Source organism: Mustela putorius, unplaced genomic scaffold, assembly GCF_011764305.1.
Source record: "Mustela putorius furo isolate JIRA1106 unplaced genomic scaffold, ASM1176430v1.1 tig00000450_pilon_pilon_pilon, whole genome shotgun sequence".
Taxonomy (NCBI): domain Eukaryota; kingdom Metazoa; phylum Chordata; class Mammalia; order Carnivora; family Mustelidae; genus Mustela; species Mustela putorius.
The window spans coordinates 24469344-24487096 of NW_025421385.1; the positions used below are offsets into that span (position 1 = coordinate 24469344).

A 17753-nucleotide genomic window follows, 5' to 3' on the forward strand; every position below is an offset into this window, starting at 1 on the left:
ATAAAAGGAAAGAATGTGGGAGGGGTGGTTCAGGTCCCAGGACCATCAATCATGGCAGATTTGTCCAAGGTGCTGTTAGTCTGGTTTATACATCAGGGCTGTGGGACCCGAACAAAATGAGGTCTTGTTAGTAAGGAGGGAGAGTGGTGTGGATCCTAGATGGGCAGCGTCTTGTCCACAGTAGGGAGCTATCTTGTGTTCACTTTTTGAGCAGCTCATCTTGTTCTTGACTCAGTCTCTATTAGCTACCCCTTTCCTGTGATCTGCTCACCTGGAATGTAACATGTTACCCCTTAATGGAGCTTCCCATTGTTGCCCCCCCCCCCATCTAAATGGCCTCCGGAGCAACCCATCTAAATTGCACATGTAATCATATCATTTCCCTACTGAAAACAGTTTCCCCACACATAAATGATAAGAATACAAACCTCTGAACCTCTTACCTATCTGACGAGTCTCCTCTTTCCTCATCTACCCCTTCACAGTAGGCTTCAACAGTTCAGGACTAATATGATGCCCCCAAGTCATCCTCTACCTTACCTTCCAGGCTAATTCCAGAACCGAATTCAGCTCCAACAGTCCCCCACCAGTCTTCTTTAACTCTTCCTTTTTTTTTTTTTTTTTTAAAGATTTTTTTTACTTATTTGACATAAAGAGATACAGCGAGAGAGAGAACACAAGCAGGGGCAATGGGAGAGGGAGAAGCAGACTCCCCGCTGAGCAGGGAGCCTGAGGCGGGGCTCTCTCCAGACCCTGGGATCATGACCTGAGCCGAAGGCAGATACTTAATGACTGAGCCACCCAGATGCCCCTATCTTCCTTAATAGAAGCATTCACTCCCTTCTCTGTACTAGAAGCACAGCTCTCTTTTCACATACCAAACTACTTTCTATGTACTGAAACCGAAATTCTGCTGAACTTTTAGTCATCAAGAAGTAATGCCTGATTTTTAAATCCACAGTGCTTGGCATATAGTAACCGTGCAGAAAAATCAGCCCCCTGCGTCTACCGCACATACCCATGGTATCCCAGCCAGCACCGACACTGTGCATTTCAGAGCAGACCACATTTGCACGTGGTGCCGTCCAGTATGCTCATCTCAAAGAATTAGTCAGAATTCCCTCCTGCCCCTACTGCGCAACCCATCCGAAAACTATCTGCTGCCCTCTAGCTGTTCAGAGCTTCCCCCTTCCCAAGGATACCACCTGCTGAAGGATTTGTGCTATGAAAGGGTCTTCCCCTTCTCCATCCTGACCCCTTTCCAGGGTGGTCATTCCTACGCATTACAGCAAGATCTGACTAGTGCAGACGGCAGGAAGGGACTGGCTTGCTCAAAACCAAGAAATCCCTGGTAACCCTTCTCTCTAATTTGTGAGTGACGCTTTAATAGCTTTATGGTGTAGAAGCATTTTTTAAAAGATTATTTATTTATTTGTTTGTTTGTTTATTTGTTTATTTATTTGAGGGAGAAAGAGGGAACAAGAGAGAGAGTGCAAGCAGGGGAGAGAGGGAGAAACAGGCTCCCCAGTGAGCAGGGAGCCCGATGTGGGGCTCTTCCCAGGACTCTAGTACCAAGACCTGACCCAAAGGCAGATGCTTGACTGAGCCACCCAGATGCCCCTCTAGAGGCATTTTTTTTTTTAGACAGTATTTAGTTAGGGATGCTTGGGTGATCCAGTCGGTTAAGCATATGCCTTCGGCTCAGGTCATGATCCCAGAGTCCTGAGATCGAGTCCCACATCAGGCTCTCTGCTCCACAGGGACCCTCCTTTTCCCTCTGCCTGCTGTTCCCCCTGCCTGTGCTCTCACACTCTCTCTCTCTCTCTCTCTCTCTGGCAAATAAATAACTAAAATCCGGGTGCCTGGGTGGCTCAGTGGGTTAAGCCACTGCCTTCGGCCCAGGTCATGATCTCAGGGTCCTGGGATCGAGCCCCACATCGGGCTCTCTGCTCAGCAGGGAGCCTGCTTCCCCCTCTCTCTCTGCCTGCTGCTCTGCCTACCTGTGATCTCTCTCTCTCTCTCTCTCTCTCTCTCTCTCTGTCAAATAAATAAATCTTTTAAAAAAATAACTAAAATCCTTTAAAAAAAAAAATAAAACAATGTTAGTTATACGTGTGAATCAGATCTTACCAATTTCTCTCCCATGATTTACAAAGATATAAAGCTTCCAGATACCTACTTCACTGTCTCCCGTGTGCTTGGATTATAAATCAGAGCAAATTATTTTAGCCTATTAGATGATTCTGTTAAAAATATTATACTTTTTTTTTCCTCCGTAGGGATTCCTAAAAAAATACCTGTGATGTCTGCTATTCCTAATCTCATTACTCATCTTGTACTCTAGACTGTTGGATTTATTCAATAGATATTATTAAAAGACTTAATTTACAGGTTGAAAATAGTTTTTTGATACATAGATAAAACATGTCATTCATCCTTAAATACAACCTACTTTTCCAAGTACAAAAGATTTTTCATATATTTCTATTATGTATTAAGCAAAATAGAATCCAATTGCTATTTGTCTGAGACTCATCTCTGTCATGTACTAGTGTCTGATTTTGGTCAAAATATAGTCTTCAAACCTCCTTAACTTTTATTTTTTTTTTTTAAAGATTTTATTTATTTATCAGAGAGAGAGGGGGAGAGAGCGAGCACAGGCAGACAGAATGGCAGGCAGAGGCAGAGGGAGAAGCAGGCTCCCCGCCGAGCAAGGAGCCTGATGTGGGACTCGATCCCAGGACGCTGGGATCATGACCTGAGCCGAAGGCAGCTGCTTAACCAACTGAGCCACCCAGGAATCCCCAAACCTCCTTAACTTTTAAATGGGAATAATGACAATTAAGATTTTTGAGAGCTAATTTAATAGTGAATGTGAAAATGCCATCACATAGCTCGTTCCCAGGAAGTACTAGACTTCATTCTCCCCCTTGCTTCCTTCTTATCCCTAAATTTAGAGAGTCCTTATTGAGAATTTCCTGAACTTAATTTTTTTTTTTTTAAATAAGGCTAGTAAACTGTGTCGGATCTTGTTTAACTTCTCAAAATAGCTAAAAACGGCAACTCAAAGCGAACATTTAAAATGGTAAGATGGAGCATGAGAGGGATCAGGTCTCTCACCAGAGCCAAATTTATGCTGCATTTATGAAGATAATGGCTCTGAGCATGTACCAGAAGTAGGAAGCATGAAAACAGAGGCTCTTTGCATCCTTTCTTTGAAGTGCTTTTTAACTCAACAGATAGCCAGTTCCTTTATCATCCAAACTCTTCTTTTCTGATAGTATGAAAGGTAGAAGTTTGACTTGGCAAGTTCTAGATGGGGCTTTGTCATCTTCCTGCATCAGTTAATTTGCTTTTGTTCTGTAATCTGACAAGCCACTTTATAAACACACTCTGGTCTCCTGTGAATACTTACATACAATATATTACTTTCATGTAACTCAAAGTACGCGTCCCCCAGACAATTCAGTTAACAGAACAGCATATTATATTTGAGCAAAACCACCAGTGCCACTATCTCAGGCCAACATCGTCTTGCAGGCTTCAGTTTGTGTGTGTGTGTGTTATTTGAACCAGCCTTACTTGAGCAAAAAGGTCATGTGACAGTGGATGAGAGACTTGTGTTTTTTAAATCAACGTTCTTCTGTCTGACAGTCATTCGATAGGCATATGGGTATATATTACCTTTATGGAAAAAAGGAAATCCCGTCAAAAGTAAATATTCATTCACTGTGTCTTCCTTTTATGGGTAATAAATCTTCCGTAAAAACTACACATATGTAAGTCGATGCTGTAAGAATATCTAAATCTCATTTACTCTGACTACATTCATTCATTTCACACCAATTCTGTATCTCTGATGTGTGAAGATACTGATTTGAATGTGGTTATCAAACCAGTTTCTTGGTATTTTATAATTGTACATTCCTTTTTCCTTTGTAATATAGTATGCTTTCATAATACATACATGGCAAGCTGATGGAAATGAATGGAGGGACCTGGTTTCATTTGTAACCAAGGTCACAGTATGTAATAATTTAATGTTCAGAGAATAAATGTTCTGATTAACTTAGAAACAAAATTATTAACTTACACCCTTATTAACTTATACAAATAGATTTCTAGGGACTATAAATTAATTGTTTTCTTGGTTATCTGAATTTTCTAATTTTTTTTCAGTGATCATGTATCACTTGTGTAATTTAAAATGTAGAAATAATGAATAATAAAACATCTTAGTCACAATAAGGAAAATGTAATGAACCAAACTGAATCTTTGATTGGAAACCCTGCAAAAATTATTCTGAAACAGAATCATATTGCTTTAACCATACATTTATGTAGATATAGTTATACATGCTGTCCTTGGACTGTGAGCTTCTTGAGGACAGACTGTTCATCTTCATATCTATACTGTTTGGCGGAGAACCTGACCCATCAGAGAACCTAAGTCAAGCTTGTATGAATAAATGAGGATGGTATACAAGCCACAAAAAAGTTAATTGAGAGTCATAGAAATTGTTGAAATGACAATTTACGCATTTAAGACCAAGAAATGTAAAATATTACTCATTCATTTTTTTCTTTTTTAACTTTATTGAGCTATATTTTACATACCATAAAATCAACCCATTTCAAGCATAAAATTCAACGATTTTTAGAAACCGTATCCAGTTGTACAGTAATCACCATCTATCAGTTTTAGAACACTTTCACACACACCCTCATAAGGTCCCTCATGCCCATTTACAGTTTCCACCCCCAGCCTAGGCAACCGCTAATCTCCATTTCACATAAAGGAAGTCATACAATATGTGGCCTTTTGTGCCTTTTTCACTTAGTTTAATGTTTCTGAGATTCATCCAATGCAGGGCATGTGTGTGTGTGTGTAGTTCCTTCTCTTTTGTTGCCGATTAGCATTCGTTGTATGAATACATCTACTCATTAGCTTGAAAAAAAAATTTTAAGGAGTGTGTAAATACTTAAGAAATGCAACAGGTAAACATAATTCTATTCATTCAGCAAACATTTGTTGGAGATTAAAGATGGCCTAAGTGATTAAAAATATACAAAGATGCCTAACACAAGGTCTACCCTAGTCAAGAAAAGACAGATAAGCAATCTGCAAGTCAGAAAGAATGCAGTGCTGGGCGCCTGGGTGGCTCAGTGGGTTAAGCCTCTGCTTCGGCTCAGGTCATGATCTCAGGGTCCTGGGATCGAGCCCCAAGTCAGGGCTCTCTGCTCAGCGGAGAGCCTGCTTCCCCCTCACTCTCTGCCTGCCTCCCTGCCTACTTGTGATCTCTGTCAAATAGATAGATAAAATCTTAAAAAAATAAAAAAGAAAGACTGCAATGCTATGTTGTGATGTAAATAAGGTAACATTGGTTTAGAGAGGAAAGTGTTTGTGGGAGTATTTGAGAATGCTTCTCAAAGAATCGATGTTTGAGGGGCGCCTGGGTGGCTCAGTGGGTTAAGCCTCTGCCTTCGGCTCAGGTCATGATCTCGGGGTCCTGGGATCAAGTCCCACTTCGGGCTCTCTGCTCAGCAGGGAGCCTGCTTCCTCCTCTCTCTCTGCCTGCCTCTCTGCCTACTTGTGATCTCTCTCTGCCAAATAAATAAATAAAACCTTTAATTTAAAAAAAAAAAATCGATGTTTGAACCGGATTATTCAATCTAATAGGAAGGGGATGGGAGAAGATGTAATCTTTTTTGAAGGGAATAATATTTTTAAATTCACACAAGTGTGAAAGTACATATTTTATTCAAGAAAACAGCAAATTGTTCTGTGTTGCTGGAAAGCAGCCTTCAAAGGACTATTTTGGGTAGGAGATGGGGTTTGGAGTATTGCTTGGTACCAAAAAGGAGTGCCTTCAATGGTATGCTGCAGTTTTGCTCGAAGCTGTGAGTGCTAGGAAGGTGTTCTAGGAGCATTATTTCAGTTCTTTATTATTTCCAAGTTAGGGATGACAGAGGAAGGTGGAAATGAGAGAAAGAGAAGAGTATCAAAAGAAAGATAAAGGTTCAGCAAATATTTATTGCACATCTAATGTAGTAGAGGGCAAAACAGACAAAGTCCTTGCTTTTGTGCAGCCAGCATTCTATATGAGGAGTCTAGTAGAACCACGGAAAAGAGGTTTAAAGCAGAGTAAGGAGATAGGAGGTGATAAGGGAGGGAGGGAGACTATTAAAGATGAGTTGAAATTTGAGCAGAGACCCCAAAGTGATGAGGAACTGAACCCTGTAAACATCTGGACAGAGTGCGTGACAGAGAAGGGCAAGTTCAGGGGCCCCAGAAGAGCCTGCCTGGAGAAACAGCACAAAGGCCAGTGTGGTCTGTGTGGCTTAAGTTGTAAAAGGATCACCCTTGCAGCTGGGTGAACAATAGACTGTAAACTTGTATGTATTTCATTTCACATGTGTGTGGGCTTAGATGTACGATGAATTCCTGGAAGTGGGATTGCTGGGTCACAGGGCAAATGCATTTGTCATTTTCATGGATACATGGTGCAGTTGCCACCCAGTCCCCCCCTTCCACAAGCTGTGCTTGACAGGCCTGTTTCTCCAGAGCCTCACCAACACTCAGTAAAGCTTGCAGAGGGGGCAATTTTTTCCAGTGGTCAGAAGCCCCCAAATCAAGATGTTGACGAGGTGCCTTTCCTTCTGGAGGCCCTAGGAGAGAGCCATTTCCTTGCTTTTTCTAATTTCTGCCTTCATTCCTCTGCTTGTGGCCCCAGCTTCCATCTGCCGATTCAGCAACATGGCATCTTCCAGTCTCCCTCTCCCTCTCCTTCTCTTCCCTCCTCCCCTCCCCCCCCCCCCCTCCCCTTCTGTCATCACATCACCTGATTCAGACCCTGCTGCTTTCCCGCCAAAGGATCCTTGTGATTACCATAGGCCCACCCAGTTAGTCTGGGATGATCCCTCCATTTCAACATCCTGAATTCAACCATATCTGCAGAATGCCTTCGGCCATGTTAAGGTGACATTCGGGGAGAGTCGGGTGCAGGGGGCGCAGACTTTATTAGCTTAGCGCAGGGAGAGTTCCCATTTGTCTGTGATAGAAAATGGAAATACTTTTCCTCATCGTCCTTTGTCTTCTCACAATCCCTGTGGTTTTGTGGTTGGTTGCTTTGCTTTTGTCTTTGACATTTAGAGTAAATGCAGATCAATCTGTTATTTTTTTTCTAGGTAGCTATTCAGTTATACCAGCACCATTAACAGAAAAAGTCCAACTTTTCCCTAAAATGTAATAAATTCTTATATATAGTTTGATTTCTGGACTATTTTATTCAGTTGTCTTTTTGTCTAAAAAGTACACTTTTTTAAAAAAAAATTATAATTTATAATTTTAATTATAATTGTATATAGTATATATTATATATAATAATATATTAATATAATATATAAACTTATATATAAGTAAGTTTATATATTATATAATTTATATAAATTTTATGTATTTATATATTATTATAATTTCATAATTATAAAATTAAAATTTTATAATTAAAATTATAGTGTAATACATGGTATCTTGAGATTTGTAATGCCTAATAGGGCTAGACATCTTTCGCTGTCCCCATCCACCTGCCCCTCCCCCAACCCCCCCCCCCCCCACAGCTCTTGTTCACGGTTTTCCTGCCTACTTTTATTACATTTGTTTGTTCTGTGTGAACTTTAGAATCAGCTTGTCTGGTTTCAGGACAGGAAAAAGGTCTTTTTAGTTTAATTGGGGTAAACTTTATGAGGTTGGACTTGTACTGTCTTTTTTTTTTTTTTTTTTAAGATTTTGTTTATTTATTTGTTAGAGAGAACACTAGCAAGGGGAGCAGTAGGCTGAGCAGGCAGAGCGAGGAGCAGGCGTCCCATGGAGCAAGGAGCCCCATGTGGGGCTTGATCCTAGGACTCTGGGATCGTGACTTGAGCCAAAGGCGGACACTTAACCAACTGACCCACCCAAGCATCCCTGGACTATAGTGTCTCTAAACATAATATATTTTTATATTCATTCAACTTACTTGTGTTCCCTCCCTAATATTTTTTTTTAAACTATCACGCTTTGAGGGTGACTAGGTTTTTTATTTATTTATTTATTTTAAAGATTTTGTTTATTTATTTGACAGAGAGAGCGCTCACAAGTAGGCAGAGAGGCAGGCAGAGAGAGAGGGGGAAGCAGGCTCCCTGCTGAGCAGAGAGCCCGATGAGGGGCTCGATCCCCAGACTCTGGGATCATGACCTGAGCCGAAAGCAGAGGCCCCAAACCACTGAGCCACCAGGTGCCCCTCCTCCCTAATATTTAACATTTTTCTTCATATCAATTTTTCACCTGTTTATTGACAGCTTCTTTCTTTTCATAGATATAATAGAAGAAAAGACCCTATTTGTAATGTTTTCTATTTTTTAATGCATGAAAGCTACGGTTAATACATTTGTTATATTAATAATATATTCATTTTGTATGCCTCTACTTTATTGAATTATTTTGCTTATTGTAGGTTTTAGTTGAGTCTCTTGGTTTTTCCCAATATGCGGTCATACTGTATTCAAGTAGAAAGAGTTAAAATCTTCCTTTCTAATACATCCTTTTCTTGCCTCTTCCATTACACTGTTAAACAACAGTGATGTTGTGCTTTTTTCTTATTCCTAACTTTAGTAAGACTCCTGTTTCTTTATAAAGTATTTGCTGACATTAGGGCTGACACACAGACACACACACACGCACACATCATATTAAAGAAATACACATCTGTTCCTATTTTATTTAGGTTCTCCCCCAAAATATAGGAGTTGAATTATGTCAAATGCTTATTTAGTATATATATGGAGAGATAATATGATTTCTATCTTTGATTAATTAATATGGTATGTTAATTCACACGTTTAAAAATACATTCTCAAACATGTAAAATTAAATATGTTATTATTCAGGCCTAATGTTTTATAAAACTCTTATGCACTGTTTCTCCCTTGGGTGGCCTCTTTTATTATTACACAATGTTATTTTGCACGCTTGTAACTGTTGCCATAAGTGAAACTTTTTTCTTGTTTAAAGGCATAATAAATAAAACGAAGCTGGGAATTTGATCTAACCAATGGGCTGAAAGTGCCCTTCCTCATGGTGAAAGAAATAGACTAGATCTGAACTGACCTTTTCATTGTCCTGTTTTCTTATTATTTGTTAATTTGGTCCTCAAAGAATGATGGAAGGAGAAGAATTATGGTATGGGTAGCAGGAAGAAAGTATTTGAGTTAGTTAATCCTTTTGGATGGGTTCTAGTTCATTTGAAGTTTCAAAGGAACAGCGTAAAGTGTTCATCATTCTTGTCCTCCAGGAGCCCCCTGCCTAGAACAGACGGGTCCAGTAGGGCAGCCTCTAACTCCTTGTACCCTGTGAGCACTTAAAATGTGGCTAGTGATGGGCTCTAAGTGTAAAATACACACTGATTTTGAAAACTTAGTATAAAAAAATATAAAATATCCCAGTAACTTTATGTTGATTATATATTAAATTATATTTTGGATATATTGGGATAGATAAAATGTCATTAAGATTAATTTCACCTGTTTCATTTCACGTTTTTAATGCAACTACTGGCAAGTTTTAAATTGCATATGTGGCTTAGATTTTATTTTTACTGTACATCACTGGTCTAGAGGCAGTAGGTGTGTGTATATTTATAAAGATTTTATTTATTTATTTGACAGACAGAAATCACAAGTAGGCAGAGAGGCAGGTGGGGGGGCGGGGGAGGCAGGCTCCCTGCTAAGCAGAGAACTTGAGGGACTTGATCCCAGGACCCTGGGATCATGACCCGAGCCGAAGGCAGAGGCTTTAACCCACTGAGCCACCCAGGTGCCCCAGTGTGTATATACTTATAGATACTACAATTATTTTCGTGATTTAAAAGTTGAAATTAAATAAACTACACTTATATACTCCCATATGTCCTTGTTTCTTCTTATGGGAATAAATTTGATTGGATAACCGGTTACGTCCTCTGTGATTTTTTTATTGAACTTTCTAAGACAATGCAGTTTCTTCGTTATGCTCTTGACATTTCCGCATAAGTTAAAGGCAATAGTCTTGCATTTTGGGATACCAGCGCTCAAGAACTTATGCAAATATAGAAGGGAGTTAGTCTGGAGGTGCAAGTTTCTAATTTTGCCTTCTACAAATAAATTTTAATAGACGTGTCCTAGTTCAAAATACAGTTTACTTCAGCATTGCTTTCATTTTTCCCGCCATTACCCTAGAACAGCAGCTCCCGTCTCCTTAGTTCTCTTTAGGTAGCCCTGGGATTTAGCATCTTTTTAGTTCTGTCTTATTGCAGTAGCCTGAATGTCTTTATTATTATTATTATTATTATTATTTTAGCCTGAGTGTTTTAAATAGTGCATTTCTTAACTCTTCTACTCACCCAAATCCAAAACAATTAAATCACTCCTAAAGCATTTGTAAAATCCTGGCTTTGTTGCATTTTTTTAAGGAAAATCATATCACAAAAGATATTGGAATATCGACTTGGAAGAAGCAGGCTTTTCTCTCCCATGGAGCCTTATTAGCAAAGAGCTGCCAAGCTGCCATGGAATTAGCAAAGCATGATGCTGACGTTCAGGATGTGGCATTTCGGTATGGGAAGCACATGGCCATGAGTCATAAGGTATTTGCACATTTTCTCTTTTTCCAGTTCTTAAATAGCTAAAATGATACATAGGAAACTTCTTGCCATTTAATAAGCTGCTTTTATATCTCAAAAAAAAAATGTTTATTGTGCGCTTAAAACCTATCAGCCATAGATGGTGATTGTTACATAATATAAACAGTATGATTGGTGGGTACTATGTAATTCTTACAGAAAGCTACAACTTACACCGTATTTGTCATGTTTGTCTTTTCTTACTACCTGAAAGGGTTCTTGAGAGAACTCTTGCAAATTATTAAATAACACCTAATGTTGCCATTTACAGAATGAAAGACTATTTGCATTTTTGTTACGGTTCCCTTATGGTTTCATATGTGAAACAAATTATGGAAAGTTAATGAAGTTTAGAAATATAGGGAGTAAAAGTGAAAGCTTTTACAAAAATTGATTCTTTTGAATGGACATAATGAAATATAGAAAGTATCAAGTTAGCTGTTACATTGCTGTCTCTGTATATATGTAACTTAAAAATTCCATTTGATATTTATTTCTTAAATGTTATGTAAATAGCTTTTAAGAGAGGAGAAAATACGTACATATGTTACATACACATAAAATATCTCCAGATGAATTTTTATATATTTTATTAAATCTTAGATTCATTTATTAAGCAGTTACATTTACTTAAACTTTATTTAAATTATTGCTTTTGACTTAAAAAGTAAAACAAAGTCTGCTGCCAAATAAAAAAGGAGATGTGTCAGGGAAAAATTACTTTAAAGAATTTTAAAGATTATTGTTAATCCTATGAACTGTTCTTTGGCTTTATTAAAGTTCATCTAAAGCTGTATTTCTTTAGCTTCATTTTTCACTGCATTTAACTGGTATTTTCTGAAAGGACTAAAAGGTACTAGTGTGTGTACATTTGAATGATTTAACTCTTTTAACTACTCCTCCTAGATAAATTCTGATCTCCAGCCTTTTATTAAAGAAAAGACCAGTGACTCCGTGGCTTTTAATCTAAACTCAGCTCCCGTAGTCTTACATCAGGAGTTTCTTGGAAGAGATTTGTGGATTAAGCAGATTGGAGAGGTAAAACAAAATTATTCCTATTTTAGGTATCAGTAGAGGAGTATTTAGTTGATTTTGGAACATAATTGGTATTTCATGATGAGCGAAGCCATATAAGAGCATTTTCATGTAACAGGTAACATTCTTACTTTATAATCTGCATTTTTTAGAGGCAAATGTTAGTTATAAGTTAGGGATTAACTTTCTTATTCTCTGGATTCTTAGAATACTGCAGCACAAAACCAGGGCCTGTGGTGGCTGCTAATTAATTCAGAGGGTTTTTTTTTCCCCCTAAAGTCTTTCAAAAATTGGGCTATGGTAATAGCACCACCCTTTAACTGACGGCAATTTCCCATCTGCAGACTCTAGCACAAGCTGCAGAATTCCAGAAGCTCCGTCTGTCAGCTCATTGGGTTATTTTAAAACAAACTTGGACCCTGAATACTCCAATTCTGAGGTATTATCAAAGAAAAAAAAAAAAAAGCATGGTAAAGTCAGAGGGTAAAAGGGCCTTAAACTGGGTGAATTTCCTACTTTTTTTTGTAGGAGAAAAGGTGTAAAAGATGAGAGGGAATTTTTTTTTTTAATTTTCTTTTAATTGAGAAACTCTAGAATCACAAAGTATTGCCCTTTTACCCAGAACTTCATGGAATGTACTTAGCTTTGTGGTTCTGATCAGTTGGGTTAATGTGAGACTAGACTTAGGGAACTAGGCACAGCTGAGGGTGGGGATAGCAGCCATACTTCAAGCAAAGACAGCCTATGTGATATCTGCATTTGGAACAATCAGATTTTCCCTCCTAACCCTCTTCCCTTATTAGCTCTCAACATGCCATCAGCCTGCTTAAAATCCCTCATATTTACCTGGTAGGAAAATGGGGAAACTGTCAAGCCCAGGAGAAAAGACCTACGGACCTGGGAGCTTGGAGCTCCCTTGTGCCATATCCCTGACCAGTCCTCCTACGGGGAGGCCCACCAGTTGTCAAGCCTCAAGAGTACCCAAGTGCACAGAATATCCAACTGAAATGGAGTAGGTAATAGAGGACCTCTGGGCATTTGAGAAAAGCCTGTGCCATGAGGGAATGAGTCAAAAGCAAACTGATGGAAAGGGAACTTGGAGGAAACAGACCATGCAAAGAAAGAAAGACATTCCAAAAGCACTATAATCAATCTACTCAATGAGAAAAGACATTAAGTTCATGAAATAAGAACAGATGATACATAAAAAGGGACAATCCAAGAATAAGAAATGAGAATCATTAGATACAAAAATATGAAAGCAGAATTTTTTTAAATCAGAAGCATAGAAGATACAAATGAGAAAATTTCCCAGAAAGTCGAATAAGAAGGTTAGCAAAAGAGATAAGAAAATTAGAGAACCAATTCAACAGATCCTAGATTTATTAGGGATCCCAGGGAAAGAAAACTGAAAATGGAGGTAAGAAAAATTAACAACAACAACAAAAAATTATAAAGAAAAGTCCTGAGAATTGAAGGACTTAAGTTTCCAAATTGAAATGGTGCCCTAAATAATTAATTTTAAAAGACTCATACCAAGTCACATCATTATCACATTTTGCAACAATGGGAATGAAAAAAGAACCTAATACTTCCAGGAAGAAAAAGAAAAACCTACCATACAAAGGATGGAGAATCAGAAAGGCCTCTCAGTAGTGACACTGAAAGCTTTAAGACAATGGACTAATAGCTTCAACATTCAAAGAGAAAATTGTTTCCAACTTAGACTTTTATGACTGTCACATTATCAAGTGTGGTGTTAAATAAAGACAATTCAAAACAGATATACAAGGTCTCGAAAAATTTTATCTCCCAAGCATCTTTTTTTCAAGAGATGTATTTCGAGTGATGTGTTTTATTAAAATAAGGAAGTAACCAAGAAAGAGAAAGACATGGAATCTAGGAACTAGGGGATCCAGACATAGGCTGGAGGCAGTGCGAATTCCTGGGACAACATGAAAGGAAGGATAATAAACTAATAATGCCAACAATAAGAGAACTTACTATGTGCCAAGCCCTCTACTAATGAGGAGCCTGAGGCACAGAGAAATTAACTTGCACACAGTCACACAGCTAGCAAGCAGCGGAGCCAGGATTCAAACCCAGGCAGCCTTGCCACCGGGCTCACATCTTTAAGTAACAAGTGACATGCCACTCTGTCTCTCATCCAAGCACGTCCTAGGCTGATGGTGATGCCTCCAGTCCAGATTGGAACAAGAGGACAGAGATCTCCAGGAGAGATTTTTCTAAGGAAAACAATGAAACTAATATGCTTGACCATATTGAGGATTTTTTTTTTTAAGATTTTATTTTTTGGGGCGCCTGAGTGGCTCAGTTGTTAAGCGTTTGCCTTTGGCTCAGGTCACGATCCCAGGGCCTGGGATCGAGCCCAGTGTTGGGATCCCTGCTTAAGTAGGAAACCTGCTTCTCCTTCTCCCACTCCCCTGCTTGTGTTCCCTCTCTCACTGTCTCTCTCTCTCTCTCTCTTAGAAATAAATTAAATCTTTTTTTTTAAAGATTTTATTTATTTATTTGACAGACAGAGATCACAAGTAGGCAGAGAGGCAGGCAGAGAGAGAGAGGAGGAAGCAGGCTCCCTGCTGAGCAGAGAGCCCAATGCGGGGCTCGATCCCAGGACCCTGGAATCACGACCTGAGCCGAAGGCCAAGGCTTTAACCCACTGAGCCACCCAGGCACCCCTTAAATCTTTTTTTAAAAAGAGAGAGATTTTATTTATTTATTTGAGAGAGAAAGAGAGAGCACGAGCAGGGGAAGGGTCCAAGGGGGGGAAGAGAAGCAGACCCCCCGCTGAGCAGAGAGCTAAACGCAGGGCTCAGTCCAAGGACCCTGAGATCATGACCTGGGCCGAAGGCAGACACTTAACCTACTGAGCCACCCAGGCTCACCGTGTTGAGAATTAATGACAAATACGGAGATACCTAGAAAACTAAGTGTTGCTGTTTAAAATAACGATGTAATCACGTTTGTGAATTTTATGAGTCAGGAGTTTGGACAGCACACCGAGATGACTACCCCCTGACATTGGAGGCCTCAGCTGGAATGCCCCGGAGTGGGGAGGTGACTCAGCAGTGCTGGGCGCTGGAGGCATCTGGAGACTCAGCTCACGCTAGCACCTGGGCTGGGATGTCAAGACTACGTTGCTGACCAGCCAGAGTGCTCACGCGTGGTTCCTCCATTTAGCTTGGCTTCCTTGCAGCATGGCAGCCTTAGAACAGTCGGATTTCTTCCTTGCCAGCTCAGAACTCCAAACACCAGTGTTCCAGCAAACCAGGTGGAGACTGCATCTTCTTCTCCAACCAGCCTCAGAAGTCACACGCAGTCATTCCCATCGTGTCTTATCGAACACTCTACAAGCCCGCCCACAATCAAGAGCAGTTTGTAGGCTCACCTGGCGATGGGAAGAATGTCAGAGAGTTTGGGGCCAGGTTTTAAAACAGCCACATTAAACTTATGAATGAAGATGAGCAGTTATTAGCTGTTGTGAAAGAATTTTCAATGTATAAGAAAGGAAATACAACATAAGACTCTACATGGCTTAGAGAATAATATTTATACAGCATAAAAATATAAATACAGAATGTCGATTTAAGCCAAAGAGGGTAATCAGTGGAAGGAAGGTAGGGAAAAAGAGTATGTTTCATCATGTAAGAAATGTAATTATTTTTTTCATGGTAGAATCAATAGATAATGTCTGCAACTTAAAATCAAGGAAAAGCACTGTTTGAAGGTAGACAGCAAAAGAAACAGCTAAACAGAGGGACACAGAACAGATAAGGTCTGGAGAGTGCTAGGTTGTTTTGTTAGAAGTCTTAAAGTTGGCTTTTTTTTTTTTTAGATTTTATTTATTTATTTAAGAGAGAGAGAGAGAGAGAGTGAGCAGGGGGAGGGGCAGAGGGAGAAGCAGACTCCTCACTGAGCAGGGAGCCTCCTCACATGGGGCTGGATCCCAGGACTCTGGGATCATGACCTGAGCCAAAGGCAGACACTGGGCCCATTGAGCCACCTAGGTGCCCCTAAAGTTGGCTTTTTAAATACAGTGTTTGCTTTTATTTAAAAACATATAGTTTAAAATTGTATATTTCCTATTGTAATTCTACTTCTAATAATCTATCCTCCAAGAAAGATCAGATGTGAACAAAGACTTACCTATTAAAATATGCACTAAAATAGTAACTCTAAAAAGAAAAAAGTAAAAATTGGCCCATTTAAAAATAGAAAAAAGGGGATGCCTGTGTGGCTCAGTTGATTAAACATCTGCCTTCTGATCACTCCAGGTGATCCTGGAGTCCTGGGATCGAGCCCTACATCAGGCTCCCTTCTCACCGGGGAGTCTGCTTCTCCCTCTCCCTCTGCCCCTCCCCCGTCCTACTCCTCTCTCTATGTCTCTCTCTCAAATAAATAAATAAAATCTTTTTTAAAAAATACAAAAAAGGTTAAATGAAGTACAGTACAATGAAATATACAACTATTGAATATTGTATTACTGGGGTGTATTTGTGTGTTTTTTGATAGCTGAACCAAAAATATATATACAGATGGTGTTAGTAACTCTAATTGGGTTACATTAGAATACATTGCAGATTTACATTTTGGTTGAAAAGATCCAGCTAAATATGTTGAATGGAAGCTACCAACTCTCCCTTGGCTATTTACATATACATACATACATACATACATACATACATATATATATATATCTCGGAGATGTGAATTTTAAAGAAGCTTCACAGAAAAGGGACATATTTAATTTTTGGTTTCTTTGCAAGCATACAAAGTCTTAAATGTAGACAACATGAGAATCCAGGATTTCCTAAACAGCTGGTGAAATAGTCCCAAATCTCTGTCTCCAACTTGATTTTAACTTTTCAGAGGGATATCCTTTCCAAATAGCCAGTGCCTTAGGCAGTAACTCAAATAAACCAAATAGATCTTGTCCAGAGGTCAGCAAACCCTGCCAAGATGATGTCTGTGAGCAGATGATGTCCTGCCCACCAAACTAGGTTCCCTGTGATACTGCCTAGATCCTCATCGTTTCGGAAAGCCTGGCAGCTTATGGTCCATCTCACAGCCCCACCAGACCATGTGATTTTCTCCAGTTAGCTTCAGGCCCTTCTTAGAGCTCCATGTCTAAGTCATGAACAGGATTGCTAGTGAAGAGAAGATTCATTCATCTGAAATAAATAAGAACTAGGAAGTTGGTTGTTGTCGTGCAAGGGGAAACATTCCTCAGGTTAAAGCCTCCTTACCTGAGTTTATTTTTATCTTCTAAATTATAATATTCATGTTTATATAAAGCTCTCAATGATGATAATGTTCTGTGAGTGCCCCCTAGTCAGAGTTAGGGGACACAATTAGTATAATACTCGAGAGGGACTTTCTATCCTAAATCTTAAGGAGGTTGCTTATTAATCCTGAAATTAGTTCTAATACTCTCTTTCCAGGTTTTCCTGATACTTACCCCCACTGCATTTTTGTGATCCTTTCCTCCTCAGGTGTTGAATTTTATTTCACGATCCTTAAGGGTAACAATGAATTCACCTTTGAATTATCTATGGCAGCTGACATAGTTACTTACTTGGAATAGTCATCCAGTTAATACTCGTCAAAAAAGTGTGTATGGTATGGTTTTCACAGAGTTATACTGGTTCATGGCAGCTCTGCTTTGTTAAATAGAAAAAGTCAAGTTGGTGTAGCAGAAATGGAGAGAACCAGGTTTTGGAAGACCTTGATTCTAGTTCGGACTCAGCTAGCATCTATATAACCTTAATCACAGTCTTTCGTGTCCTTGTTATTATTTTCTGTAAAATGATGCTGTTGAACCAGATCATTCTGCGGTCACTTTCAGCTCTCAAATAAATCTAAGAAATAGGTCTCTTAGGTAAGAAGTGCATTATAAGAAAAATATTAATCTCTATTAGATGCTTGATACTAGCTTTGACACTGAGAAATGGAAAAGTCTTGCTCTCAATGATGGAAGTCACCTATGATTTCTTATTATCA

At 39.1% G+C, this 17753-nt stretch overlaps 1 protein-coding gene across 2 annotated transcripts in view; it reads left to right on the top strand.

The window, feature by feature from the left end:
* The window catches only part of PDSS2 (decaprenyl diphosphate synthase subunit 2), a 259690-nt gene that overhangs the window by 203032 nt on the left and 38905 nt on the right, over positions 1-17753 (top strand). For both annotated transcript variants that reach the window (XM_004753444.3, XM_004753445.3), the window contains exons 5-6: positions 10488-10661; positions 11604-11735. In XM_004753444.3, coding sequence (XP_004753501.1) covers positions 10488-10661; positions 11604-11735 — 306 coding nt within the window. The remainder of the gene's footprint in view (positions 1-10487; positions 10662-11603; positions 11736-17753) is intronic.